Source organism: Phaenicophaeus curvirostris, chromosome 1, assembly GCF_032191515.1.
Source record: "Phaenicophaeus curvirostris isolate KB17595 chromosome 1, BPBGC_Pcur_1.0, whole genome shotgun sequence".
Classification (NCBI taxonomy): Eukaryota; Metazoa; Chordata; class Aves; order Cuculiformes; family Cuculidae; genus Phaenicophaeus; species Phaenicophaeus curvirostris.
The window spans coordinates 191,927,294-191,955,213 of NC_091392.1; the positions used below are offsets into that span (position 1 = coordinate 191,927,294).

Below are 27,920 nucleotides of genomic sequence, written 5' to 3' on the forward strand. Positions count from 1 at the left end.
TAACCCAGCCCCTGGATGAAAACCCTGATACCTCTGTAACCCTACTTGCTAGTAAACCATGGTGCTTTTGAGTAGCAGGAGGCTCGTATCCATAGTGGGGGGCTGTATATAGGCATTAGGATGGGGAGCTGCAAGCTGTCAGGGACCCAATGCCAAGGAGAAATATTCCAGTCTAATCTTGCAATAATGGTAGGATGTCTGTTCCTCCATGAAGATGCTCCTGCAGGTTGGAAGGAGATTCTGAAGTGTTCACTTAGGTAGTTTAATATTAGTGAGCAGGAATCCCGAGCAGAGGACACCTTTGGAGGGATAAGACGCTGCAGGACCCTTGGGGAGATGGGGTTGTATTCTGCCTGGAACTGTGCATCACTCTGCTACCTGCTGCTGGTCTTTGAACATGCACAATCTCCCCACGTGTCCATGCTGATGTGCTAGGGTCCCACACCAATTCTAGCATCCCTGCCCATGTTGCCAGCCCGCATGGTGGTGTGCAGCACTAGCACAAGGACAAGCAGGGTTTCAAAGCAACCTCCAATTTTAAGCCTACTGCCCTGGTACTAGAGAAACTGAGATGTGGATGCTGGTAGGGAAGCATGACATCCCATGTGTACAGGATGCTTTGTGGCTCATCCAGGCTTGCAGAGACCTATTTTTTCGAATGTGCACAAAGCAGGACTCAGTAAAGCCATCTGGGCTACACCAGCGCTCTTGTGCTACATCCAACAACAACCATCACAGCTTCATAGGTGCTCAGCCATGTCTACTGCTCAGGACATCCTCCAGGAGAGTGTTATGATGTTTGTGAGGTTGGAGGCTCTCCCCTGAAGAATGGTCCTTGCAAGGTATTTCAGTGATGAGGCAGAGAAGTAGGATGCTCCTTTATCTAGGGTTTGGTGACATATTGTGTCCCACGGGATAATCCCAGGAGCACTAGGATCTTTACAGGTGCCCCTACCCTGCAATAAAAAGACATTTTCCAGATGCCTGCTCCACACTCTTGAGGGCGGGCAGCAGAAAGGCACAGCTCCTCCATGCCACAAAGACCTCAAGTACAGGCAGGTGATGGAGCTGGAATCTAAGACGGAAGCAAGACCCGAAGGCCAGCACTTTGGGACTGTATCTTACAGCAGCAAGTATGGAGACTCCCATGGAGAGGGAAAGCCTTTTTGCTTTTCAAATGCTCCCAACATGCAATCCACAGGTTTGTTCTTTAAGGGAAAGCCATCCACATATCTCATCTTCCTGCTGCTTTTTTTGTAAGTTATTTATTTTTTAAGCGATCTACAGAGCTTTTTCCAAGTCATATGAGGCTCAAAAAACCAAGCTGCCTACATTGTGGTGACTCTGAGGCATAGGATGCAAAGGTTTTACAGTCAGAGGTTACCCTTCCCCTCTGTGGCTTTTCCCAGTGAACACGAGTGTAACCTTGCGTGAAACCTTCATGCAGATTGCCTTGCTTCAGTCTCAAAGTCCACAGAGTATATAATTTGAATGCAGTCCATGGAATCAGGGAAATTAAAAAGGCTCTGCAGAGCCACCTAGTGCCCATCAAAAGCACTCTAGAAGAACACAGCAGTTTAAAGACAGGGAGTTTGAATAAAATATACACAATTTATTTATAGGAGGTTTACAGCTGTACAACACTGGCTTTCTGTTTGGACCACTCTCTGATCTTGTGCAGTGTGACATGTCAGTGCCTTTGGAGATGAAGACAAGTCATAGCCTGTTTTAACACGCAGACGTCAAAAAGAAATGTATTTCACAGACTCTAATGGCAGGCTGCTTGCAACCATTGAAATGATAAGCAAAAGAAACAGAAAATAAATCAGAGACATCCTACACCACCTGGAAGGGACTGGAAAGTGCTTACCAGAGCTGCCCTCCTCTCAAACAAAAACCCCTGAATATATTTGTTTACCTTATTGAAAGAGGAAAGGCATCAACACTAGGAATGGCATTTCAGTAACTGCCCTCCCTCATTGCTCTACAAAGACAAAAAGAAAGCAACAAAAGTACTTTTTGTTGTTCCATTGGAAATTTAGAGGGAAGAACTTTTCAAAAGTTTGGGGGGAAAAAAAAGGACAAATACTACTGACATTAAGACTTTTTGGTCCTGATATACTGTGAGGATTACTGTTTTTGAAGAACCTGTTAGAAGCTGCCTTTCCTCTCTTTATGGCTTGATTCTCTGTAGGAAGGAAGAAGGTTGCCCATAGGTACCAGGGCACTGCTACTCCTTGGCAAGCTTCAAGGCGGCTCCTTGGGTATCACAGTAGGGTTTGGCACATGTCAGGGCACACATGGCTAAATGGCTCTCATTTCCTGAAGCTATCAGTAGCCTGATTTCCTGAAAAACAAGGCTAATGCTGGCAGGCTGGCTATCCCCATCTGATGATGATGGTGCAAAGCTCATGTGATGTTCTCCCTTAGACAAATAGCTCTTCTTCCTGCAAGGTGAGGCATCTTTGGGCAACCTAGTCCCTCTCACATACTATTCTGTAGATAGAATCACAGGATCACATAGAATGGTTTGGGTTGGAAGGGACCTTAAAGATCCTCCACTTCCAACCATGGGCAGGGACACCTCCCACTAGACCAGACTGCTCAAGGACCCATCCAACCTGGCCTTGAACACCTCCAGGGATGGGGCAGCCACAGCTTCCCTGGGCAACCTGTGCCGGTGCCTCACCACCCTCCTTGTGAAGAATTTCTTCCTAACGTCTAATCTAAATTTCCCTCTGTCCAATTTAAAGCCATTCCCCCTTGTCCTATCACCACATGCCCTTGTAAAAAGTTCCTCCCAGCTTATTTGTAGGCCCCCTTCAGGTAACGGAACATGAGCCTGTAAGATCTTCTAAGACAAAAATCATACTGCAGTGATTTATTTTCAGTGATGAGTCCCTTGATCAAAACCAGAATAAAATCAAAGTATCTGTGAACTGGTCTGCCCAAATTCAACTATTTGCTTTGACCTTGGTTTGAAATGTCACTTCACTAAATCAGGAACATTTAAACAAATCCTGGCAAGAATCTAGGTCCCAGTGATGGCACCATGAATTCAAGGGTCCAAGCCAGGAATAACCAAGACCTGGAAAAAGCATCCTGTGGGCCACTGCTTGCATTAAGTCCCGGAAAACAAGACCTAAGAAAATAAGCAGTTTGGCCAAAAACCCAATTCATAACCACAGGAGGTAACCTATGAAGTTGAGGAAAGGGTAAAACCAGCCTGCAAAAATAGATGAAGTATTACAGTATGCTTCTGGATGCGCCAAGAACTGAGGTGGCAAGTAATGTGGCTTTGGGGAATATCTTATCACATCACAGACTTTAAAAAATATATAGACTTGCAGCACAAACATGGGCATTTAGTAGGACAAGCAGAAACCCTGCTTGCTATGGCAAAAGAAGGTTTGTCCTTGAAAGCAGAAGACTCTGCTTGGAACAAAATTTACCAAGATTACCTCATGTGTATTAATTTCCATTGCATGCAGGGGACTGCAAAAGATTGGCTTGTTAGAAAATCTGACAGAAAAATTCCTTAACTTGCACCATTTTAAAGGCACCTGAATAAAAAACTCAGCGTAAACAACAGGAGAAAAAAATGCTTTGAAGCCAGCCCTGATCAGCTGCTGAAAGGCCAGACAAGGATTTATTTGGCTTGTCCTGGATGGTTTATAAGAAGCCAGATTCTGCCACCCAGTGGAACAAGGAAGATAAACCCAGTCTTCATGGCAAACAGAAGCAGAGCCTGGCCCTATATGTGGCCCCATAGATGCCTTTAGGTTGTGCTTGTGAGACTGGCTCTAGCACTGTGCAACTCATCCTCTGGGCCAGGAGATTGGAAATTAAACGTGAGAAATGGACACTGATATGAATAAAATATTCCCATCATTTTCAGGCTGCATTGGGAGCATTGCTCCTCTCCTCTAGCACAAGCTAAAATCCCACTGTTTTTTTTAAAGAATTTGGGAAAGCGAGGCACTGAGAAATGATGCACTGTATGCAGCAGTAAAGATGGAGCCCATTGAGCAAAGCTCCCCATCCCTTGGACCTTTGGCCTTCAATGGAACTGGAGTCCTCTTACCTAAACACAGGAAGGCCCCAGCAGATGCTCCATCCCAGCTACTGGGCTGAGCTCTTAGTATGGGGACTACACGAAGACATGGAGACAGCAGGCACCACGGCAGTTCAAGAGGCACACGCAGGAGCTGAGTCCATACAGATTCAAAATCCTGACCCCAGAGAATAGTTGTCCCACCATGATTGTTGGCATCTTTGTATCTTTTAGAGTTGCATGGGGTTGAACACGACTTAGGAGGAGACAGCTTGTCCCTAAAATGATGGAGAGCCTTTAGTCTTGTTCCCTTGTGGCTTTTGGATTTGGGACTGCCTTGGTGCATTTTCCTTCCAGATGAAGTATGCAAACCCACACCCAGAAAACATCCAAAAGGTCCCAATCTATTTTTCCACTTCTACTTTGCAGAGGTGCCTCCACAGAGAAGCAATCAGATGGCAGTTTCACAGGAGGTGGCTCCATGCACACTACTCTAAAACCAAGCAGACACATTGAAGATGCATTTGAGCAGCAGGTGGGACCGTGGTGACCATGCATGTGCATGGTGGCATGTGTGTGCCAGCCTGTGTAAACAAACAGCATCAGGACATTGTGCTCTGGCTGCCAGGACACGCAGTGTGCTCACAGCGACTCACAGGGTCCATGGTGATTATGGGAGCTGCAGAGGACGCCAGCAGAAGGATCATTGCGTTTCCCCAAAAAGGCACCATTTTTTAACATTGAAAACACAAGATTGGCTCCTTTGAGTGGAATGCATGCATAGTTCATATACACTTTGCAGATGGTAGGTAGGCTCTGTATGGATGTATGTGTATATATATATGTATATATGTGTATATGTATGTATGTGTGCATGTTTATATACACGTATGTGGCACCAGAAGAGTCTTTGAGTAATTAGACATTGGTGAGGATGTTACTACTGAGCAACCTCACAGCGATGGTTCCAGAGAGATCATTTGATCTCCTGTTTCCCTTGTCCTGGAGGTGCAGCGTGTGCACTGACTGCCGGTCGCTGGGATCCCCTGTGAGTGCCACTTGGCCCAAGAACTCATCACTTATTAAGTTGTGGTTCCAGATCTGGGGAAACAAAACAGACATGAGGGCAGCTCCTTGAGGGATGCAGTCAACTTTCATGCAATGGAGAGGAGAAGGGGTTATGGGGAACCTGCTCTGAGCTAGAGCTGTGAAGGTGGTTGAGCTGTGAGGGGTTCACTCTGTACATAATAAAGGCAAAGGATATGCATTTACCACATGTCACCACTCAGCTGTGGTGGTGAGAGGTTAAGCTGCATGAACTGATAATGTTCAGCCTTGGGGAACAGACCCACTGTGGACAGTGTGAGGAGGGGGTAGATTGAAGGGGTCCAAGTGAGAAAGGGCCTCTATCGCTCTCATTGCTATTGCAAGCTCGTTGTTTGCCTGCTGCGTACCTGAACAATGATGGGTTGTCCTGGCTTCTTGCGGTAGAAGAGACCTTTCACATCAAATTCTGGAGACACTGTGTTCTTCTTCACTGGAGAACGAACCTTTTGTCCTTCACACTTTATGATCACGTAAGGGTCAGCCCCTGTGGAGAAAAAAGGGAACTTTTGCCTTGTTGTAGCTCCTGTGATTCCTCAGAGCCCTTTTCCAGGGTTATCATGCAGTTTTAATCCATACCCCAAGAGGAGACAGGTAATCTGCCAAAGAGTTCATCATACCCCAGATGATGTCCGTGAAGTTCAGCTGATGGGCTCAGGATTACTCCTGTTAGGCAACATTGTCCCCGGGGTGACAGGTGGTGGTGGACTGCTACGAAGTGACCACCACTTCCTTGACTGCATATTCTACATAAACACTCCTCCATCACTCAACATCCTTCTGTCTTTGGGATAAATCTTTCACAGAAGACACTGACCTGCTCACTTTCCCTTTCAGGATTTGCTCTGCTGAAGGCAGGCGGAAATAAAGCCATAGAGAAGAGAACCGGGTTCACAGAGCTTGTTTCACGCAGGAAAGAAAGGAACAGCAAGAGATTTCAAACTGTAGAACCCCACTTGCTTCTACTGCAGCTCGTATACTTCCCAACCAGGCTAACCTTGGTTTTACTTTAAGGTGATAACTAGCTACATTGGCATGGACTGTGCTTTTCACACCTATGCACAAATCATTGGCACATCTTAAATTCCTTCCAGACTCAGTGAGACTCAAATGCTGCGGTCAGTATAATGATTAGTGATGAGGTAAGAAAAATTCTGGGTGGTCAAGGTGATGAGAGACAGCACAATGCTGAGCCAAAATTGAATGCCAAGATGTGCTAATTTATGAGATCCAAAAATTAGATCACTTGGGCACTGGCAAAGTTTGGTGAGCAACCCATGAATGGGGAGCCTTAGGATAAAAATAGATGTAAAAGGCTTCTAAAAAGGTGAATATGGTTCTCAGAGTATTTTATTTGGGCAAGCATTCAGGGAGAAGATCAAAATGTCAAAAAGAATCATTTGTGGTAGTGAGAGACATGAGGAAAAGAAAGATTGGGCATTGGGGGCAACCAGGGGAAATGAGTGGGATCTTGAGGTGAAAGCAGAAAAAATGGCTAAGTGGGAAGGTAACAGGTCAGTGGGAAACGAAGGTTACTTAAAATATCCCAGCTGGACAAAGAGAGTCACAGGGAACAAGCAGGCCACAAAGATGGAGAGTAAAGTTACCAAGTTTAGAGACCACCATCCACAGCTGGATGGTACCTGAGCTTCCAAAACATGGAAAGAGCCCTTCATTAGCAAACATTTTCCCCTTATAAAACAAGTGCTTATCTGGGGGATTTCAATAGAGAATGAACTATTGTGATGGAAATTTAACTGCCAGAAGGTGTTTTCTCACCACAGCTTTAGCGGCTATGATGGAAACACAGACCAGGTGGATGAATTTTCTCATCCAGGGAAAATGTGGAAATGAGGAAAAACAGAACACCCCCTTCTGAGGGCCACATCACTGATTGCCAGACCACCTTCTCTCTAGCTTTCTGTTTGCAAGGACCTAGATCTGTTGGTGAGATACAGCTGCTGGATTCCACAGCTGTTTTTCCAAACTAGCCTTGTCTTCTGGGATATCCTATTAAATCCTCATATTCCATTAGCTGGAGCCAAATTACTGTCTGTATATCATTGTTTCCAAAGTAGTGTGAAAGGCCTGGGCTGGGAGATGTGAGAGTTGCCATTGCACTGGAAAGCATCAAACATGAAGTCTGTTGGTCGTGTGAGCTGAATAGCTGGAAAACAGCTGGAAAAAAGCAATTCCCAAGGGCCTCTTGCTGTAAAAATGTTTTATGGCTCCAGAATCCAAATGTACCCTTGTCTGAGGGAAAAAGAAATCTTGTTTCTGTGAACAGTTCAAAGACCTTTGGCTACAGATTTCCCAGCTTTGCTACAGATAGATATAATGAGCTATTGTGAGTAACTCAAGAAAACACAATGTACCTAGGGTAAAACATCCTCCCCAAACACCAGACAGGATAGAAGACTTCCTCTGTGGCATGTGATATATAAACAAATTGGGCTAGTCCTTGCCTTAAGAAAGGATCCTGCTCATTACTTTCAGGGTTCTAGTGACATGCAGCCCTAACAATAATGCATGAGTGAAAAAAAAATAAAAACCAGTTTTTAATTTAGATTTTTTTACATCTTAAGTTTTCAATTTTTTTACACCTTAAGTTTTCAATTTTTTTTACTTGAGACTTGGCTTGAAAGTGCCTGGCTAAACCTTGCCACATTCAACACGTCCTTAACTCGGGAAATTTGGAAGAAAGGCTAGCATCTGGTCTATTCACCTGATGGAAAGGCATTTGCTTGCCTAATCACAACTTCTAGACCTTTCACCCCTACTCTCAGTACAAGTTATCACTTCCTCTGGATTTCTTGGTCCAGATGCCCCCAGAGGATTAAACATGGGGCTCTTGCCATGAGCCTCTGTGTGGCTGCAAAATGTGGTAATGCATGGTACTGCTGCTGTCTTTCATGCAAGAGAAGTTTTGGATGTCAAAACTGCATCAGAACATGGTAGGACCATGAAAATGAACCTTTAGAGGACCAAGGAGTCAGAAACATAGTGCACTGGTGGTGGCTCAGGGTGTCTCGGGCAGCTCCTAAGGGCCAAATGTGGAACATGACTTACAGGAAACAGACAGAGAGACTCTTGATCCACATAATCCCCAAACGAGCTAAATTAGACCTGCCCTCTACTGACTGACATTTATCCAGCCTCCAGTGATGAACACTATCCCAGCATATCAGCCAGTTACATTGCTCCTCTGTTCTTCCTACCAAAAAGCCTTTAAATATGATTCATCACTTTTACAAATATGATTCATCACTTTTACAGCTACTCGTACTTAGGAGAAAAGCCTGGATTGTTAAAGGATCACTGCCAAGGGCTTGGGGGAACTTTTGGGAGGATCTTAGACAACAGTTTAAATAGCAAGAAGCGAGTTTGATTCCCTGTGGGCTTTCTCCTCCTCTGGTGTATGAGTCAGGAATGTTCACTGAAAAAAATATCTGAGGACATAATAAATCCAAGCAACCTCCCATCTCATGAAACCCCTTCCCGCTCTTCCCACGTGAAGCAACCACCTCCCAGCTCCCAACTCTGGGACTAGATAACAGGCAGGAAAAGACTAGTACCTCCTTGGGAGTCCTGATTCTTGAGCCCGGCTGCAGCAAGGACATGGATCTGGGATACCACTTGTGGATAACCACACATCCCACTCCAGCAGGTATGTGGTGGCTCATCCAGTGTCAGCTCTCTGCAGGGAAAAACATACGGCTTTGAGAAGTGCCCAGCCTTACAGCATGGGCAGGCCAGAAAGTTTGCTCTAGCAGGATGGAAGGACTATATGTTGTACGCTGTCAGACTCTGCTCTCCACCTTGATCTCCTCAGCCTGGGTTTGGGATGCTCTCCCATGTCATGCTTAGAAGCAGAGTGTGAGCTTCTCTGCATGTCTGTGGTGAAACCTCTTAAAGATGCCTTGAAAGAAAGCCAAACACCAGCTCCAGGCAAGGCTATAACCAACTCCAGTTAACAAAACCACATGTCTAAAGCACAGAGCTCTCTCCAAATAGCCAGTTCTATGCTATTGCTCTGGCTCCTTACCGGCAATCTGAAGGCACATCAGTGAAAATCCTGAGAAGGAACTCGCCTACATGACCAGGGTCAAAAGTCGTGGGGATAATGACATAGCGTCCTTCCTTCAGGTCCGTCCTCAGGAAGACACTGCGGGAGTTAATGTAAATGGAGCTGGCCACCTTCTGCTGCAGGGTGTGCATCCGGTAGTTCCTGTTCAGTTCCACCTAGGCAGAGACCACAACAGGATTGTCAGTAGGTCAGCACTGAGTGCCACTGTATTGGTATCCACCTTGAGGGTCCAGACTGCAAGGACTGATCCCGCAGAGCTGGAAGAGCTGGAGTGAAGAGAACCAGCAAAATATTCCCAACTGGACTGGATGGAAAACAAGCATGGACATGGCTCTCCCAAATCTGTTGGCCCAAGAACTAATTGTCTCTTGAATCCCAGCTCGACACTGGGGGCCCAGCAAACAATGCATAAGGATCAGTTCAATGGACTTCAGCATTTGGAGATAACAGACTAACCATTGCTTTTAGCAAGGAGAACTTGTCCATGCTGTCAGGGTTCATCCCTGAAACCTCTTGTCATCTTTAGAAGTGGACAGGATGTGCTGAAGACACTCCAAATCCACTCAGGTAATGCTTAAGTAAACAATACCAGTGGTCATGCAGGACTGATGTTTAACTCCACCACTAATAAATTTACGTGGGTAACCAAGCCAACATGCAGGAACTACAGCCTACCTTATGGATATCAAAGCCTATGGCCAAGTTCTCTCCTTTGCCCTCTTTGCGACTGGTCCTCTTTGGCTTCTGCTGGAGGGAGATCAGCACTTCATCTTCTGCCTTCTTCACATCAAACACGTACTAGAAGCAACGAGAGGAAGGTAAGGGAGAACTTCTACTAAGATATTGGGCATGGCTTTGGGTGGACACAAGTAGCGTTAACCTCAACTTCTCCTCATCTGCCTCAATGCAGGGAAAGAGTGGCTTCAGTATCAGAACTGAGAGTCCATACTCACTTCTCTTGGGAACTGGGATCATCTTGACAAGTCAAAGACTTTTATGGCCCATCTTAGAAAAAGACTGGTAAATGCAGTCTTTGAATTGCTCAGCAGAATCCAAGGAGTCTAGATGAGGTCTTATACCACAGACTTTTACCCCTTGCAGTCTGTCATGAGTCCTCCTATGAGGCATGGAAGGAGAAATTGATGTTCACAGAGACATAAGATGAATGCTAATACAGAGCTGGAGGCAGGAAACTGCTCTCCTACACCCTTGATGACAAGTCCAATGGACCAGACCATCCTTCATTTGCTTGTTAGATGAAGGATTCACAAGAACTTGTCTCATGTTACTGAGAATCCCAGTTCACAGAATCACAGAATCACAGAATCACAGAATAACCAGGTTGGAAGAGACCCACCGGATCACCGAGTCCAACCGTTCCTAGCAAACACTAAACCATATCCCTCAGCACCTCGTCCACCCGTGCCTTAAACACCTCCAGGGAAGGTGAATCAACCACCTCCCTGGGCAGCCTGTTCCAGTGCCCAATGACCCTTTCTGTAAAGAATTTTTTCCTAACGTCTAGCCTAAACCTCCCCTGGCGGAGCTTGAGGCCATTCCCTCTTGTCCTGTCCCCTGTCACTTGGGAGAAGAGGCCAGCACCCTCCTCTCTACAACGTCCTTTCAGGTAGTTGTAGAGAGCAATGAGGTCACCCCTCAGCCTCCTCTTCTCCAGGGCAAGATAGGACAGAATAGCTTGTTCCAGGAGATGAAGTTCAGAGCAGGGCCTTTTTTGAAGGCCAAGATAGAAAGAAAAGTCCCTATAGACTACACTTGCCCTGGTAAATTTAACAGTGCCAGGTCTGGGTGAAGGAACTGGAATTTGATCATTCAGACATCCACACTGTTGGAAACGGTTCCTGGCCCTGTCTGACTGGCACTGGCTAACACTGCTACCCTGTGGCACAGTTTGCTTTTTGCTTGTGCCAAGATGCTATACATTAGGCATTTGGATGCAGTTTTCCTGACAAGAAGGATAAGGTTAATAGAATTGGCCTACTTACTGGTCATCCTATGCCAGGGTTCTCAGCCAGAGAATGGTCATGAGCCCTAGTCTACTAGAAGTCTGGTAGCCATTTTGGCCTTCTAGGTCTTTGTAGGAGATTTAAATACTTGGAAGCACATGTGAAGGCTCCAGAAGGTCCTCTGCTTCATGACTTACCTGGGGATTCTGCAAAAAGGTGTCCTTGTGGTTGATACAGCCTCCACAGCGGTTCTTCAATGGGTCATTGTTTCTGGTCCATGCCCCACGCAGCACTGCCTCCTCCCAGGTCTTGTGGATGCTCAGGTAGGATGTGTTAATGAGACGGCACTTTATAATGTCAGTGAAGTATTTGCAGAAATCTTCAAAGGTCATCCTAAGTCAGGAAAGTACAGAGACGGTTATGCTGCTTCAATTCCCTGAGCAGTATGCTGCAGGGAGTTTTTGATCACACGTTAGAGACTGTCTGTGGGTAACCTCTGACATCTGATCAATAAAAAAAGAGATGGAGATACTTTTCCCCATGCATGCAATACAAGTTCTTCTTCAGTTCAAACAATAGAGCTCTGTGTTTTGGAGTGAGAGAAGCAGAGTATCACAGAATCACACAGAATCACAGAATAACCAGGTTGGAAGAGACCCACCGGATCATCGAGTCCAACCGTTCCCATCAAACACTAAACCATATCCCTCAGCACCTCATCCACCCGTGCCTTAAACACCTCCAGGGAAGGTGAATCAACCACCTCCCTGGGCAGCCTGTTCCAGTGCCCAAGGACCCTTTCTGTAAAGAATTTTTTCCTAACGTCTAGCCTAAACCTCCCCTGGCGGAGCTTGAGGCCATTCCCTCTTGTTCTGTCCCCTGTCACTTGGGAGAAGAGGCCAGCACCCTCCTCTCTACAACGTCCTTTCAGGTAGTTGTAGAGAGCAATGAGGTCACCCCTCAGCCTCCTCTTCTCCAGGCTAAACAACCCCAGCTCTCTCAGCCGCTCCTCATAAGGCCTGTTCTCCAGCCCCTTCACCAGCTTTGTCGCCCTTCTCTGGACTCTCTCCAGAGCCTCAACATCCTTCTTATGGTGAGGGGCCCAGAACTGAACACAGGATTCGAGGAGCGGTCTCACCAGTGCCGAGTACAGAGGGAGGATAACCTCCCTGGACCTGCTGGTCACGCCGTTTCTGATACAAGCCAAGATGCCATTGGCCTTCTTGGCCACCTGGGCACACTGCTGGCTCACGTTCAGTCGGCTGTCAACCAACACCCCAGGTCCCTCTCCTCCAGGCAGCTTTCTAGACAGACTTCTCCTAGTCTGTAGCACTGCACAGGGTTGTTGTGCCCCAAGTGCAGGACCTGGCATTTGGCCTTGTTAAACCTCATGCCATTGGACTCTGCCCAGTGGTCCAGCCTGTTCAGATCCCTTTGCAGAGCCTCCCTACCCTCCAGCAGATCGACACTTCCACCCAGCTTAGTGTCGTCTGCAAACTTGCTAAGGGTGCACTCGATGCCTTCATCCAGATCATTGATGAAGACATTGAACAGGGCTGGACCCAGCACCGAGCCCTGGGGAACCCCACTTGTCACTGGCCTCCAGCTGGATTTCACACCATTTCCCACCACTCTCTGGGCCCGGCCATCCAACCAGTTTGTAGTAGTGGCCCTTACTTCACACATGGGTACATGTTGTATTGAAATGTACCTGGTGAACCTTTTATTATCAGTAAATTCATAAAAGCTTCCCAGTACCCTGGTAAAATGGTTTAGCCACAGTGTGATACAGAAAAGCTTGCAATCCTAGGGTTGTGGCTATCCAAAGCTAATACCCATAGACTTTAGGCTTCACTAAAGATTCTAGGCTCTGGAAGGCCATTTGCTCTGGATAGCTGTTTGCATGGAAATGACTCATGTGCTTCATGAGGTGTGAGGACTGTGGGCACGGCCCATGATGAGAACTCCAAGACGGACTCACCAGAATTCTCCATCATCTTCCACTGTCATCCCCATTTTCTCTCTCTCACTTTTACTCACTTTCTGCCACTCCTCAGAGCTGTGGGAAGAGTACAGGACTATTACTGTGAGGACAAGGGGACACACAAAAATTCAAGAGGCTACTTGGCCTCAGGAGGATCTGCCAAGGGCACAAGGCCTGTATAAAGCTCCAGCCATGCAACCAGTCCCCGCACTGGTGTGATTAGCTCATCTTCCAGACATCAGGGGAGTGCAGCATGGCTTGGAGCTTCAACTGCCTTTCTGACCAGTGGAGCTGAAGCCATCCTGGCAAGATTTTGTTTGGCCAATACAATCACAACCCTATCAGTGAAGATAACAAATCAGACTCTGACCAAAGGCAGTGGATACATCAGCTGTTGGTTCTTCAGCCCATCCACAGATACCACAGAAGTCAGTGGTGGTAGTGGTTGATTCTACTTGGTGCTATTTTTTTCTGGAACAAGACTGGGAGCAGAAAGAAAAGTTTAACTGTCTTTCACTAGTGTGAACATGCTGGTGATTTCACCACAACACCCATCTGAGCCTTAATGACCATGTCTGCCAAGCTCAGCTACCCTCCCACTGTCCTCCAGCGACTCCAGGGCAAGGAATCCATCTACTTCAGTGAAAGAGGAGGTTTAGGAGATGAGTGGAAGCAATATCCCACAACTGCCTGTACAATGCTATCCTACAGGTGTGGATGTAGCCAAATTGATTCACGCCTCAAGGCTTGCTCTAGCCTGGCTTTTTCCACCAAAAAAAAAAGATGTTGCTGCTGCTTGTCCTAACTCACGTGTCACTCCAAGGGCCGTTCCACTCTCGCTCGCCCCACGGGTTGCGCATACGGATCATATCCAGCTTCTCTGACTTGAAGAAGGACAGCAGGCCGTGGCCCAGGCGGACCTTCCGCACATCCGTCACTGCGTATGCGTGGCCCTTCACCAGCCCACAGGCCAGGCGGGCTTCCATGTCAGCTGCTGAGGTGGCCTAGGCAGGGCGACACAGACAGTGCTCGTACCAGGGGGATGTGGTCACCTTTGCAGGGACTGGGAAAAAAAAGAGAGCTCAGATTTTCCTGCAGGTTGCTCTGAGCTGAAAAGGAGAGCACCAGCGCTCAAGATGAGAATCAGCTGCCTTGCATCAGATGCCATTTTGGGTGCTAGATCCTTCCCGGTCTTCATCTGCAGCACGAGCTCTCTGAGCTCCCAGTGTCAAATAAAAAAGCTTGTCCTACTTGTTATAATGGGAGATCTGGCATCCAGTATTTGGCATGCAGACACTAAAATGCCTTTGTCTGGAAGGGAATCCTCTCCTAACATTTAAAGGGTGGTGGGATGAATCTGGGCTGTTGGACATAGTAATGAGGAATAAAGAGGTTTGGTATCCAGGCTTGACTCCCTTTATCATTCATGGGAAGAAGTAGGAACCTTTAACCATAATTTATCTGACCTAATGTAGAAGTCTCCAACAGTGTAAGATGACTGCATCCTTAATGCCTATTCCCATGACATTGATCATACAGGTAACATTTCTTACTTTGATGGAGCAGCTGATGAGGCCTCCTCGGTTGTGTACCTTCAACACACGCTCAAAGAGGAGGTTTCGCTTGGCTTCATCAGCAATGTAGTCCCCTTCAGTCAGGTCAATAGGTTCAGAGACCCCACCCGTAAAGTCCACCAGGGCATCAGCTGTGTTACCTCCATCCAAAGCCTCATAACAGCCTGACAGCCTGAAAGAGGATGACAGAGATAGCACAACACTGGCTTGACATTTTAAGGGGTCTTGGAAAATTTTGGAGAAACCTGGAGAACACAGACTTGTAATAAAGCTTTCAGTGGGTGAGGACAGAAAGATAGGGTAAAAAAGATAAGACCTCCACTGCTTGCAGCACTCTTGCTGTCATGGGACAAATTAAACGGAACATGAAATCCATAGTATAGATGTTGCTTAAACATGGAGTTGGAGGATATTTTGCTTTGAGGGTAAAGGAAAGCTACAGAAGGTTTTTTTGTTTTGGTTTTGAGATAGGTCCTACTCTTCTCCAGAAAAGCTGTTGTTTCCACTGGTGCAAAACAATTGATGAATGAACAGAGAGGAAAAACAGGGTGCCCAGGTTCCAGTTTGTTCTGCAACTCCCCAGGTACCTACTTGGCATAAGCTTTCTCCACCAAGGCACACCAGAACTCGTTCTTGGAGTTGGAGTGGCAGTAGATGAGCTGGTTGTGGAGTGTGGGCAGGCGGTCATCTATCACCACATCCAGCCACTGACCAAAACGCCAGAACTGGAAGTGAAAGATCCCTGCATAGCTCTCAGGCTTCTCAGGGTTCCACTCCTGCTCCTTCCAGTCTGGGATGACCTGCAAGAGAGGATGCACATGCATAGAGTTTATTCCCTTTTTTGCTGAGTTTGACTCTCATCCTAGAACTAAGACAGACAACATCAAGGACAAGTAAGAATTTGAAAGGGGGTGGACTTTCTTACAGTATTTTTGGGCCAAATTTTGGACCTGGCTCCTCCAGTGCAGACTAGATTAACGTGTACTAGAATAACAGAGACTTCAGCATGCTGTGGAAGAAGGAGCTAAAAATCCTTATCCTCTCTTATACTTCTACCCTAGACATCTGCTGCCATCTACTGCTGTAGACAGGCTATTGGAGCAGAAGAGTGAGTCCTTGGTCTGATGAAAGGTAGTTGTTTCTATGACATTTTTGTTCATTTTTTTTGTGAGCAGGGTGTCACTAAGAGAGGGCCTCTTCTTTGATTCTCTTACTTGATTCTGGTGTGACTTAACTGGTCCAAGACAAAATGTTGTATTCAACCTAAATGATTATCTGATTTTATAAAAGTGGGAAAGTGAGATCTCCATCCCCACAAGCTACCATACTCATCCAAGCAAGCATGGGGAGGTGACTTGCTGAAAGGAGAAAAAGAGGAAAAGAAACCCTAGAGCAGCTGAAGAGCCAAGGGAGCAATGGTTTGGTGTCACTGCCATCTGCACTGTCAGTGACACAAAGCACTAGTGAAGGGTAACTGCCAAAGTCTATAGTCTTTCAAGGAAAATCCACCCAAAAGCAGGGATAGAAATAGCCACAGCCATGCACAGACACTACAGCTAGGAAGAGCTGTATTTTATTTAGAACGAGCACACAGAGGCACACGACAATGAACTGACTCAACACAGTTTAGCTTTTATGTGAGTGAAGGCAATACGGTTTTACTTCATGGCCAGAGTGGGCTGTGAGGCCATGTATAGTTAACGTACTTGATATTTGACAAGTTCTGCCCAATTCAGCTACCGTAATGTGATCAACAGTCCACACTATTGCTTCTTTATTTACTGGCTCCCAAAGCATCCTGACCTAAACAAGGGAAAACCCCAGCATTCCCACAAGGAAAATTATGTCCCAGTACACCAAATAATCACTGTTCTGCAGAGACAGCTGTGAGTGTTGGGGTGGGATAGGAAAGGACACAGCTTCATTCCATGGAAAGAAGCTCTTCAGGAAGTCCCAGGCCATGGTGAGACCCCCTGCACTGTGCTTTGGCCTTTGTACAGCTGCCAGAGCCTTGTGCTTTTTTTTTTCACCTACCATCATTAAGCTGTAATCCTGCAGAGAGACCTCTCTGGAGAGCACCTTGACTCCAGGGCTGGCTACCAGCAACCATCCAGCTTTTATTGCTCTTGCACTGAAATATTAATAATGCCATCAGCCCTGCAAACTCACTGACACTCGTGAATTGTCTGGATCAATAGAAGTAGACCAGACAGAGCCATGAAAAAGAGCTGCTTCTGGAAGGTTTGGCATTTTCCAGGAGTTCTAGCAATGATGCCCCAGACTTCATCTGGGACAGTGCCAGGAAAGGTCAGACAGCCCTCCATCAATCCCCATCGATTCTCTCCTGGCTGGAGCTCATCCTAATGAATTGTCATAGAGGACTATTGTGCTAATCAACTCGCTATTAATGTGGGCTTAGTAATGATTAGGGCATCGATTAGAGGCTGCTTGTAAGCCAGAGCTGGTAGCGACAGCTTCCAGCTGACTGGTTCTGAGACCTGCCATTGCTGTCAGTGGTGGCAGGAGATATCTATCGGTCCCCCACCATTCTTCTCCATCCATTCATTTGGGAACAGTGTTGACAACACCCTCTGCTGCTGAAAGTAGCAAAAAGATGCCTTCATGCAGAGTAGGATTCAGAAGCAAGGGCTGGTCGTGTTTCAACATCGACCCATGAAGAAATAAGAGGAGCCTGATCTCCAGAGCCCAGTCTGTCTTCAGCCTGCCAAAGTGCAAGGTGTGAGCTGAAACATCATATTCCTCCCCTAAGCTCTTCCCACAGTACAGCATCTTATCCACGTCAAGGGTCCTTCCAGTTGCTTAAAGCCCCTGGCTAAGGTGTCTGTGACTCCCTTGGCTGCAGGGGAGAGGTGGCAGCTCTGGATACAGCACCTTCACTGCTCTTCAAGGCAAATATCACACCCCCCGCCTGTGACCTGATGCTGTGTATTACCTAAAGGATTCATCTGGGGCACATCTACAAACGCCAGTGGTAGATGAAGCCCAGATTGCTCCAAGAGAGATCAACATGTGACTGAGGTCTGTGACTCCCATTCACTCCCAGGAAATCTCTCCAGACATCCAGTGGAAGATGGGAGACCACGCCATGGACCACTCATCCCAGGACCCCCACTGAGTCATGGACTCGACTTAGTTGTTTGACGCTGAGGCGTCCTCATTCACCCAACTGTCCTTATTCACCCAACTCCTCATTCACCCAACTGTTCTGCTCTTCACTTAGAGGCTCCCAAAATCTTTATGGGATGCTGAAAGTGTGTAGGAAGAGTTTCAGTGACTGGTATAAAAAGGCTCACCTTCCTTGCAGCAGAGAGAAATATCACACTGCCCCACTCACCTCCCATCCCCAGCTATGATGGAGAGAAGGATCCATCTGAAGATAGAGAATTGTTTCCTCTCCTCTGCCCAGCTTCAAACCCATGCCCAAACCACAGAAACTACTATTAAGCCTTTCACACCAAACGAAAAGTAGGTGAATTTTCATTTTACTTATTACAGGAGAAAAAAGTACTAAAAAATACCAATATTGATTCGAAAATTTATTGCATGCATGATTGGGGTAGCTTCCAAAAAAATGCATGAAGATGACATGCACAGCCTCAGTCCTTAAGGGTAACCCTGTTGATTAAGCTTTTATTTACTGTGGTACATCAATACCGAGTGAGGTATCTGCAGCAAGAACTTCAGCAACCAGAAATGTAGCAATGGCATATTATGAGACCTGGCATGCAAAAACCCCTTTTGAAGTTGGTAGTGGCTCCTGTTATTTGGTCTAATGTGGTTTTTAGTCAGGAGCTCTGCTCTGGGACGTGCAGGCAGGAGTCTCCTATGTGAAAATCTGCTGAGATCTAGAACTGAGTTTGACCCATAAGTCCATGCTGTGGCCAAACAGGGATGGATTCACTTTTCTCTCTTCATTAAGTCCAGAATTCTTGGGGTCTAAAGAAAGATATCAACTTCTCCAGCACTGCCCAGGCATGGCTTTAAGATTCTGTGTTTGCTAAACCTTGGTTGTGTGCAAGACTCAAACCTCCATCTCTCCAGCCAGTAGCTGATCTTACTGCTTGCCTTCCTCTCTTTTCCTGGCATAGCTTGTGCAAATCATTTTATACTCCACTATTGCGCTGGGGATGGCACGGAGCCTGTGTCTTTAGAGGCTTTGAAGATGAGGTTGGACCCATTTTGGGACGGTCTGCACAAGTCAGCAGGCCATGGGTACAATGCCACTTTGCCCAGCTTTCCCATCACTGCCCTCTCCTTATGAAAATTTCAGTGGAGATTCCTTGTGAAGTCTTCACCCACATCTGAGTGCCAACTTAGCAAAGGACTGACAGTAATACTTAACTCCTTCATAGGATATTTCTATCTATGAGTCTCAAGAAGGTTCATCAAAGTACCCTCCACTTTTTGGTGGAGGAAGAAGGAATGTCCAAAGTTAGTAATTTATTCACAGTGATGGGACACACCAGGCACAAAACACCCTCCTCCCTAAAACCTGCAAAGGCACTGTTTCCCCTCTCTGCTCCCACGGCCAAACACCACTCCCTGTCTGAGCATTTGTAGGGGAGAGGACATACTGCTTTTGGAGGACAACAGCAGCAGGTTCCTGCTCTGCAGTCTGCAAAGTGCTGTGCAGTCTTACAGCTCTCTGTAGATGCTTCAGAATAAATATATTCATGGGTGCTTTAAGACCACAATGATGCATAAATTGTTTTTGTTGCAGGGGACTCACTGCTACCTCAGACCTACAGCTTGCTCTGAGCTGCTGGCTCATTTGCCCAGCTCTGCACATACACGCATACCTGCTCCAAGCCATCTCAGGACCAACAGTCTCCAGGTGAGCAACATGCTGGAGTACATCACCCCACCGTGACCCCCCAACAAGAAACAGTGGCGGCTGTCAGGAAAAGAGTGGCCCAACCTCCCTGCATGAGTTCGTCCAGTGCGTTTGTAACCTGCAGAATACAACATGTCCAAATGTACTTCAGCTTCACAGCAAGGTCTCTACGGGACCGGTCTTCAGAGATGCCAAAGTAGCCGCAGTCACTGTGGGATTCGCTGCAGCCTGCAAGCACTTAACATCCTTGCGAAGAGAAGTGCTTCCTCACCAACAATCCCTCCCTTTTTGATGACAAGGATGAAAACTGGAAGCCAGGACTCCCTTCAGGTTCCATCCCATTTCCAGTGTATCAATTTCTTATTCTTCCATCAGGCTTTTGGTGTGCAGATTGCCACAGTCAGAAGGCTCAAGACAGCCTCGTATTTCCAAGCCAGAAAAACTCTGCACCAGACTCGGTGATTCCCTGCTGAATTCACAAGTCTGCAGTCTTATATGCTAGGCAAACACAGCAGCAAGTTCACGGCCCATCCTCTCTCCTCCCCATGATTCAGAAGACAGTAGGTGTGGGAAATGTTTCATGGGGCTGAGGGCTCCAGAAGCACTGAGCTGGCCTCCATTTTTTTGTGATGCCACCCCTCAGTGAAGAACCACATAAAAACTGAACTAAGAATTTAATTGAGAGAAAGAAAAACAAAACCATAAGCACAGCTGGAGCAAGAAGGGCTGAGCAAGGGGGGATCAAGCTTTGAAGATGACGGAACCCTTCAGCTGGGCTGGTTCGAGGCCGTCAGTGAAAGTGAGGAGGAAATACATCACCTTGCGGATCTGGGCTAACTCTGCTATCCGCTCCCCAAATTCCTGGGCATCTGCCTCATTGTACTCCACGTTCTTGTCCCCTGGCTTCTTCCAGAAGACACCCACAGGCTCCAACAGCTGCCGGTTCATAAGGTGCGTGAGATCAGGAGTCCAGTGCTGGGAGGTGCCGGTCACCGTGACCTTCCCAGGTCTTTCCAGCTGGATGCTCCAGCGGAGGAAGCGCAGGTTGTGCTGCTGGATGAAATCCACTCGGTAGATGTGCTCATTGGGACGCAGCAGCTTCTCACCATCCTGGGGCCTCAATTTTTTTTGCTGCAGGCTCTGGAATCGCAGTCGCATGCACTGGGTGAGCTGGTCATCATGGATGAAGGGCAGCTCGAGTATCCCTGCCCCTGCTGCCATCACCTCCGCTGTTCCTCTGCTACGTCCTCAGCAATGTTTGGCTCTCAAAGAGGACAAACAGGGGTAAAAAAGCCTCCAAGCCCCTGGAGCTGTTGCCCCTCTTCAGTTCCAGCGGTGCTAGGCAACCCACACCAGTGACGCAAAACACCCTTCAGGGCTTCCTCTGGGTGCCCTCCCACTTCATTTGCAGATTAGGAACTGATGGTGCTGCTGTGCACGATAATCTATAGGGAAGGGATGTCTGATGTCAGCTTCCCTGGCAACCTCCCTGACAACTGTGGTTCATTATCCTGAAATGAAGGCGTGCAGCCAGGGATGCCACCCAACAGGTCTAGGTGGTAGCAGCTTTCTCTGAGCGTAGCATCATGGATAATTCATGTTGGAAGGAGATTCTGGAGGGGTCTAGTCCAGCCTGCTGCTCAAAGCAGAACTTACTTCAAGGTTAAATCAGGTTGCTTGGGGCAATCTCCATGGATGGAGATCCCACAGCCTCTTCAGATCCTTGTTCCAGTGTCTGGCCACACTCGTGCTGAAGATAAGCTACAGCTTGTGCTGTTGTCTTTTGTTCTGTGCCTGTGCATCCCCGGTGAGAATCTGTCTCTGCCTTGCCCACAGCCTCCCATTAAGTCGCTGCAGACACCAATAATCTCACTGTTCACCTTCCTTTCTCCTTGATGCACAAACACACTTCTCTCAGCCTTTCCTCTTATGTCCTGTGCTCCAGATCATCATCTTGGTATCCTCCATCAGACTTAGAATCATAGAATCATAGAATCACCAGGTTGGAAGAGACCCACTGGATCATGGAGTCCAACCATTCCTATCAAACACTAAACCATGCCCCTCAGCGCCTTGTCCACCCGTGCCTTAAACACCTCCAGGGAAGGTGAATCAACCACCTCCCTGGGCAGCCTGTTCCAGTGCCCAATGACCCTTTCTGTGAAATTTTTTTTTCCTAATGTCCAGCCTACACCTCCCCTGGTAGAGCTTGAGGCCATTCCCTTTCATCCTGTCCCCTGCCACTTAGGAGAAGAGGCCAGCACCCTCCCCTCCACAATTTCCTTTTAGGTAGTTATAGAGAGCAATGAGGTCTTGCTTTGGTCTGCCACTGTCTTCCTCTGGGGACCCCAAAACAGTGCCCAGATGGGGATTAACAAACACCAGAAAGAGAAAAAGAATAATTTCCCTCACCCTGTTGGCTGTATGTGTGTTAGTTTGGCCTTATGTGTGCTTGTCCATCATCTCTTCAAGGTCACATATTTGACTTATGGTCAACTTGTCCCTCAGGACCCTGTGTCCTTTTCTGGATAGCACAGCTGGCAGGAGTCAGCCTCAACTCTGCTCCTACGAGGCCTGACCTCGAATGGACTGGCCTAACATTGGCCTTTACCTTAGTGTGCTGGGAAAGGGGAACCCGGGCATAGTCTGCACCTTAATGTTTGTCTCTTGACAAGCAGGTCCAAGATGCAAGTAACTCAAACAACCTCTTTCTAGGTCCTGTAGGGATACTCTGAGCTCACACAAATACCAGCAAGACCACTGCGTCAAAGCACTGGTATTGTCCTGGCGGGTTGTCCAGACAGTGGATGCGGTAAAGAGGGATAGTGGTGAACACATTTCTTGTTGCAGGGTGCTGGGTGGCTGCAGATCCTGAAAAGAGGTGCCAAGCCAAGCCATTCCTCACTCTGCCAAGTGGCCCTGTTAAATCCCTGGCCACAGATTTAGGTGCACCATGGAAAAGGTCCGACTCCTGGAGTCAAGCTGTGTTATCTTTGGGATATAATCACTGGTCTGGACACTTCAAGAGTGCAGAGGTTTCAGCATAAAGCTTTAGACATTGTGTGGAGTCAAGTAATTTGGGTTCTCTCCATCCCATCTGTGACTCATGTTGGCTTCTGCCACATGCCATATTTACAGGGCACTTTGGGAGCTCAAACTGTTTTAAATGAACTCCAGGAAACAGTTTTTTTCTAAAATATTTTTACAAAAGGCTGTGCCAGCACCTGGACTGTGTCACTCATAACCACGCGGTATCATCCCTGGAAGCTATCACTACAACTTCCAGAAGAAGTACCAAAAAAGGCTATCATCAGAAGCTGGCTTTGGCCGGACAAACAAGACACCAGTGGCCCAAGGTAGGTCATTTTCCTGGGAACTGTCTTGAAGTTACCAGTCTGCTGCTACTCCTAAAGACCCTAAGGACAGAATCGAGAGAGCCAAGAATTACACAGACCCATCTGAAGGGGCAAAAGAGAGGGCTGAGGAAACCTGACTCTTCCGGCTGTTCTCTGAGCTCTTGCCTGACTTGTTTACTAGCTTTAAAACACCTTTTGCAACAACTGTTGACTCAGCTCTGAGGTTTTAAAAGTTAAAAATGCCTTCAGGTAACCTTGGAGACCTTTTCTTGCTGAGCTACATGTGACAATGTCCCATGGACTTTGCTTGGATGCCTTGGTTCTTTTACTCCTATACAGAGCATCAGTAGAAGGAGCAATGACCTTGCACCTGATGATGAATGGACTGCAGCAGGGGTCTAGCCTCCAGGCACCATGTGATGTTCCACACTTGCCCTGTTGAGGCACAAGATCAGATTTTAAGGTAATCCACAGAGAGCAATAACTAACCCCAGGTTGCAGAAGACCTACGCAAGACAGGCTTTGGGAGGTCAGTACCCTCAGAACCATCTGCTCATGGCATCCCATCCAAGACTGCCCCATGATTTGGAAACAACTCAGGGGGAAGGATCCTGGGATATGTGATGGAGATACAGAGCTTCACTTCAGAGTCTGTTCCTCATTTGTTGACCGATGCCAATGTGTCCTGTGGGAGTACAGGTATAGATCCAGACAAGCCTTTAAGACAAAGTGCCTCCAGAAATTCTATAAATCCCCTCATTTCAAGGCCTTCACTTCTTTTCATATAAGCTAGACACCTCTGACGGGCCATGGAAAGAGTGTTATAGAGTCAGATCACACCTGAAGCCATGTAAGGCCTGCTAAAAGTCAGGAAAAAAGAAGACAGCTCTAAATGAACTTCCAGTCCCTCTTCCCATTCAGTGACTCAAACACCATAGGCTTAATTGGAAAGTAGGACATGGATGGACCCTTGGAGTGAGGTGGTAGAAAGCGTGTGAATAAAATCATCTCTGGGGATACATAGGGATGTGGATGGCCCATTCTATTCCCTTAAATGTATTCCCTCTCCCCACACTAGAGAGAGACACTACCTGTGTGCAGTGGAGCAAGGGATGCCCAAAGCCTAAGTTCCATACTGGTTTAAATCAGGATTATATGTTCTAGGAGAAATCGGAGACCGGGGCCAAGATCCCTATAGTGATATTTCAGTTATACTAAAAACTGCATCAGCATCTTTCGGCTCCTCTTGGACCTTGAACCAGAGATGTTTTACCGTCTAATGGCATTAGACACTTTAGTCTCTAATGATTTAGACACCTTAGTGTCTAATGACCCTAAAACTAGGTTTTAAACTTGGTTTGAAAACCTAGTGTTTGGCTGCCTTGTCTGTCCTCTCAACTGTCACTTACATCAGTCTATTGACCAGTGAGGAGTAGAAGTTTGCCCTGCAGGCACTGGGTCCTATGTGTTGAGATGCCTGAGGGCCAAGGAGCAACAGCTACCTCCAGCAATGTGTTCACAATCATATGTGCAACTGTACCAAGGACCAAGAGGTTCATTATATCTGGGCTAATGAAGGGGTCCAAGATCTTTGGCAAGGACTATGCTCTAATGCCAGCACATCAAGCAGAGTTTATGTCTCTTTGGATGAAGGGGTTAATCTGTGCACTTGATGTCTACCTCTTTGCTTTAAAAGTTGCTGCTGCAGTTTATAGCCGCACTAACTCCTTGCAAGTCATCATAAGCCCTCAAATCATCTAGCAAAGCATGAGCAGAAGTCCCATCTAATTCACAGTTCTCCAAAAGCAGGGGTGTGCTGAACCATGTCTGACCTAAGCCCTGTGGAGATCACCACAGCAAACAACCTGGAGGGAAAGCTTGGGGAGAGGGCTGCAGCTTTTGCTTTTGCCAGAAAGGAAATCTTTCTGAAAGAAAGAGGAGGGAGGCAAAGAAAACCCTTGAGAGTTAAGGGCATGTCAAATGAAAAGTCACAAACACCCACAGCCAAATTACCAGGAGAGGAAAAGCAATGCCCTTGGCAAACTGCAGTAATGAGGTGTCCAAAGGGACCTGGCTTCTGTTCAGCTGGCATTTCCCAGGGCAGGGTTGGAAGTGAATGGCAAGGAGACAACTTGCCTGCTTCCCCCAGGAGGCATCAATGCAGACGAAAATGCTAAACCACCCCTTGAACTACACCTTCAACAAGAACCACAACAGTCAGCACAGCCACAATGGAAGGAAACCTTACTGCTTATCCAGAAGCCAAAAATAGCTATCCTGTTCCCACATACAGAAAAGAATTGATTTTAACAAAAAATGGGGCTGCTGCAACAATCAAATTCCCAAGTCTGAGCTTAGGGTTCATGATCACAAAAACCACATGCAGCAAAGACTGGGAGTACCACATTACACACAGCTGATACAAAGGAGTAGGGTGGAGGGAATATTCAAACCCTGGGGGTCTGCTGCAGCAGGAGGCTGTGGATGAAGCAGGTGATGATGCCTGTAAGACTTCGGTGGTTGCCTTCTGCAGTAAAATCTAGGTAAAGTTGCTTACAACCTGCTGGTCTCTTGTCCTATGATGAGACATGTCTGTACCAGGAACTGAAGCCTGTGTTTGTCTCGTGTTTCACAGGTTTGATCTTTTCTGCAGCCAAGGACATGGCAGAGACAGGCACAGACTGTCCAAGGATGTGGCACTGAGGACCTCCTTCCCACTTGTATCTCTGTCGCTGCTGCCCTGACCTGGCACCCCTTGCTTTGGTGTAGACTCCTCGTGGTTTTCTGGTCTGCAACACACTCATTTTGGACCCCACATTAGAAGGAGCACTCATAAAAGGAGCAATCTAGCCATAGGACATGCCATGGATTGATGCTCTGAGGAAGCAGCAGCTTGGGAGAAACACTAATAGCCTTGAATGGCCCTACCTGCTTTGGCACAAGGTGTCTCGTTGCCAAGGTGGGCACACACTGAACTACCAAAGAGAAGTAACATCAAGGGAACTAGGGAAATGGGGCCAAATGCTGCAGCTGAACATCCTGAATTTTGTTGTTGTTGCTGTTGTTTTTTAGGTTATTTTGGAGTGGGGAAAATCAGATTTGTGAGCTGGAGGACAGGATGGGGCTTGATTCACTTGGTTAAGAAGAAACTACCCAATGATTTGGCTTTCATGTGATGTGACTATAATGAAGATAACTGAACTCCCATTGATAGACTGTCCTTTAAAGGAGGTTTTTGCACATTAATAGTTTTTCTGGATCTGAGGCAACCCTGAAGAACCAGTTTTTTGCACTGGACACATACAATGTAAGGCAACGGTGTTGAAGGCAGGCTTTCCCGTAGCATAGAGAACAGCTTACCTTCTGCCACAGAGATTCTCGGGATGCCAGGGAGGAGCAGGCAGCCACAAACCAGCAGTTCCCAACCTGGCCCTGGTGTAAGTCATGGGAGCTGATCCCGTCCACAAAGAGATGTGGATCGTTGCAAATTTCCTGTGGAATGGGAGAAAGACATACAGACTGGGTAAATGAGGTGATAGGGAAATCAGGAGCAAGTCTTCCTAGCAAAGAAAAATCTTCTCTTCTCCTCAGGCTCCATTTAAATCCCACCTGCAGCTTTCTGGTGGCTTCACTTGTCACTTCAGTGGCAGAAAGACACTGTCCTGCCTTCTGCTTTCATCAGGACATGGGCAGCATCACTGCCAAAGTGATGCCAGACCTACTTCCTATTCTGCTACACCTTCAGCACAGGTTTGGCATACATGCCTCTGGCAATAATGGTACATTTTCACACCATTACAGCCCCAGTGACCCATCTCTTCTTCTAAGTCTGCCCTTTATTATTTCTCATAAGCCCTTCAGCTATCCCTAACCTGTGACTGCTTTACAAGCTTCTTTCTCTCTTATTTTCCTCTGGAGAGCATGACAGCATCACCCAAAATCACTGTCTCCCACATTGACTCATTTAGATGAGAAATAACAGTGCCTAAATCAGACGATTCACCTAGGAAAGCTCAACGCAGATTGAGAGCTCAGCCATGGTCACACGGAGCCAAGGTCCAAAAGCCACATGGACCCAGGAGGTCTGTCCTTCCAGGTCTTAACAAAACAGATGGAGAAAATTCAGTGGTCCAAAAGCTTTACAGTTGAGCCAGGAGTTTTAAATGCTCATTCTGTCACCAAAACCAGCACGGTGGACTGTGCAAGAGCATCGTGAATGGAGACACTTAGATAGAAGACAGCTAGGAGATGAGCTCATCGCTCCAGCCACTCAGGCACCAAACATACTGCCTTTCTTCAGCCCAGCTCCTGCCAGGCTGCCCTCCCTTCTTCCCACTCCCACTTAGAGCCTGGCCAAGAAAGCACTTAAATAAAAGAGCATGTTGAACAAGCTTTGTGCGAAAAACTGCATTTTTTTTAAAATATATTTTCTCCTGATCAATCCAGTTTGGAAGGTCACATGCGGCTGAAGGCTAGGAGTGGAAGAGACAGACAAAAAGCTAAAAGAATCTTTCCCCTTTTGTTATCACACTTAATTTGAAAAGGGAAAAAGAAAAGCAGATTTTCCTTCTTACCCTCCACCTCCCAGTTTTTCAGGCTGCATGCAGCATGTCCTCCCCAAACTTTGCACATGAGGATTCGTGTTACCTCTGCCTATCCTGGGAAGGAAGAGGAATCACTGCTTTGGAAACACCTCCTGCTATTCCTGTCTAACCCAGCCAGTGCTGTACACCTGAAAAATAACCTGAGCTCCATCCAGACACAAACTGGGCTGGGATCAACACCAAGAGAAAGGACTAATCCCCTCCCAGCTGCTGGCATTGCAGGAGTCTGGGATAAGCACTAGAGGGAGGCAAACTGACAGCCACCAAAGGCAAGCGCCACCTGTGCTTCCCAGCATCGCAGAGCAGAGACAGGGATGGGAGAGGAGCAGTGAGGTTTA

General features: G+C 47.0%; 2 protein-coding genes across 2 annotated transcripts in view; both read right to left on the reverse strand.

Moving 5' to 3' along the window:
- Positions 1–1,474: 1,474 nt before the first annotated feature.
- CAPN5 (calpain 5) overlaps positions 1,475–27,920 on the reverse strand; it is a 41,220-nt gene continuing 14,774 nt past the window's right edge. Inside the window, exons 2-12 of the mRNA XM_069883256.1 lie at positions 26,339–26,470; positions 15,359–15,567; positions 14,747–14,939; positions 14,004–14,197; positions 13,191–13,268; positions 11,407–11,602; positions 9,921–10,043; positions 9,204–9,400; positions 8,734–8,855; positions 5,509–5,645; positions 1,475–5,155 (exon numbers count right to left, since the gene is read on the reverse strand). Coding sequence (XP_069739357.1) covers positions 4,973–5,155; positions 5,509–5,645; positions 8,734–8,855; positions 9,204–9,400; positions 9,921–10,043; positions 11,407–11,602; positions 13,191–13,268; positions 14,004–14,197; positions 14,747–14,939; positions 15,359–15,567; positions 26,339–26,470 — 1,764 coding nt within the window. The 3' untranslated portion in view covers positions 1,475–4,972. The remainder of the gene's footprint in view (positions 5,156–5,508; positions 5,646–8,733; positions 8,856–9,203; positions 9,401–9,920; positions 10,044–11,406; positions 11,603–13,190; positions 13,269–14,003; positions 14,198–14,746; positions 14,940–15,358; positions 15,568–26,338; positions 26,471–27,920) is intronic.
- Positions 20,095–21,151, reverse strand: OMP (olfactory marker protein). Its single transcript, XM_069883257.1, has one exon. The coding sequence runs from the start codon at positions 20,841–20,843 to the stop codon at positions 20,364–20,366; it is 480 nt and encodes a 159-aa protein (XP_069739358.1). The 5' UTR covers positions 20,844–21,151; the 3' UTR covers positions 20,095–20,363.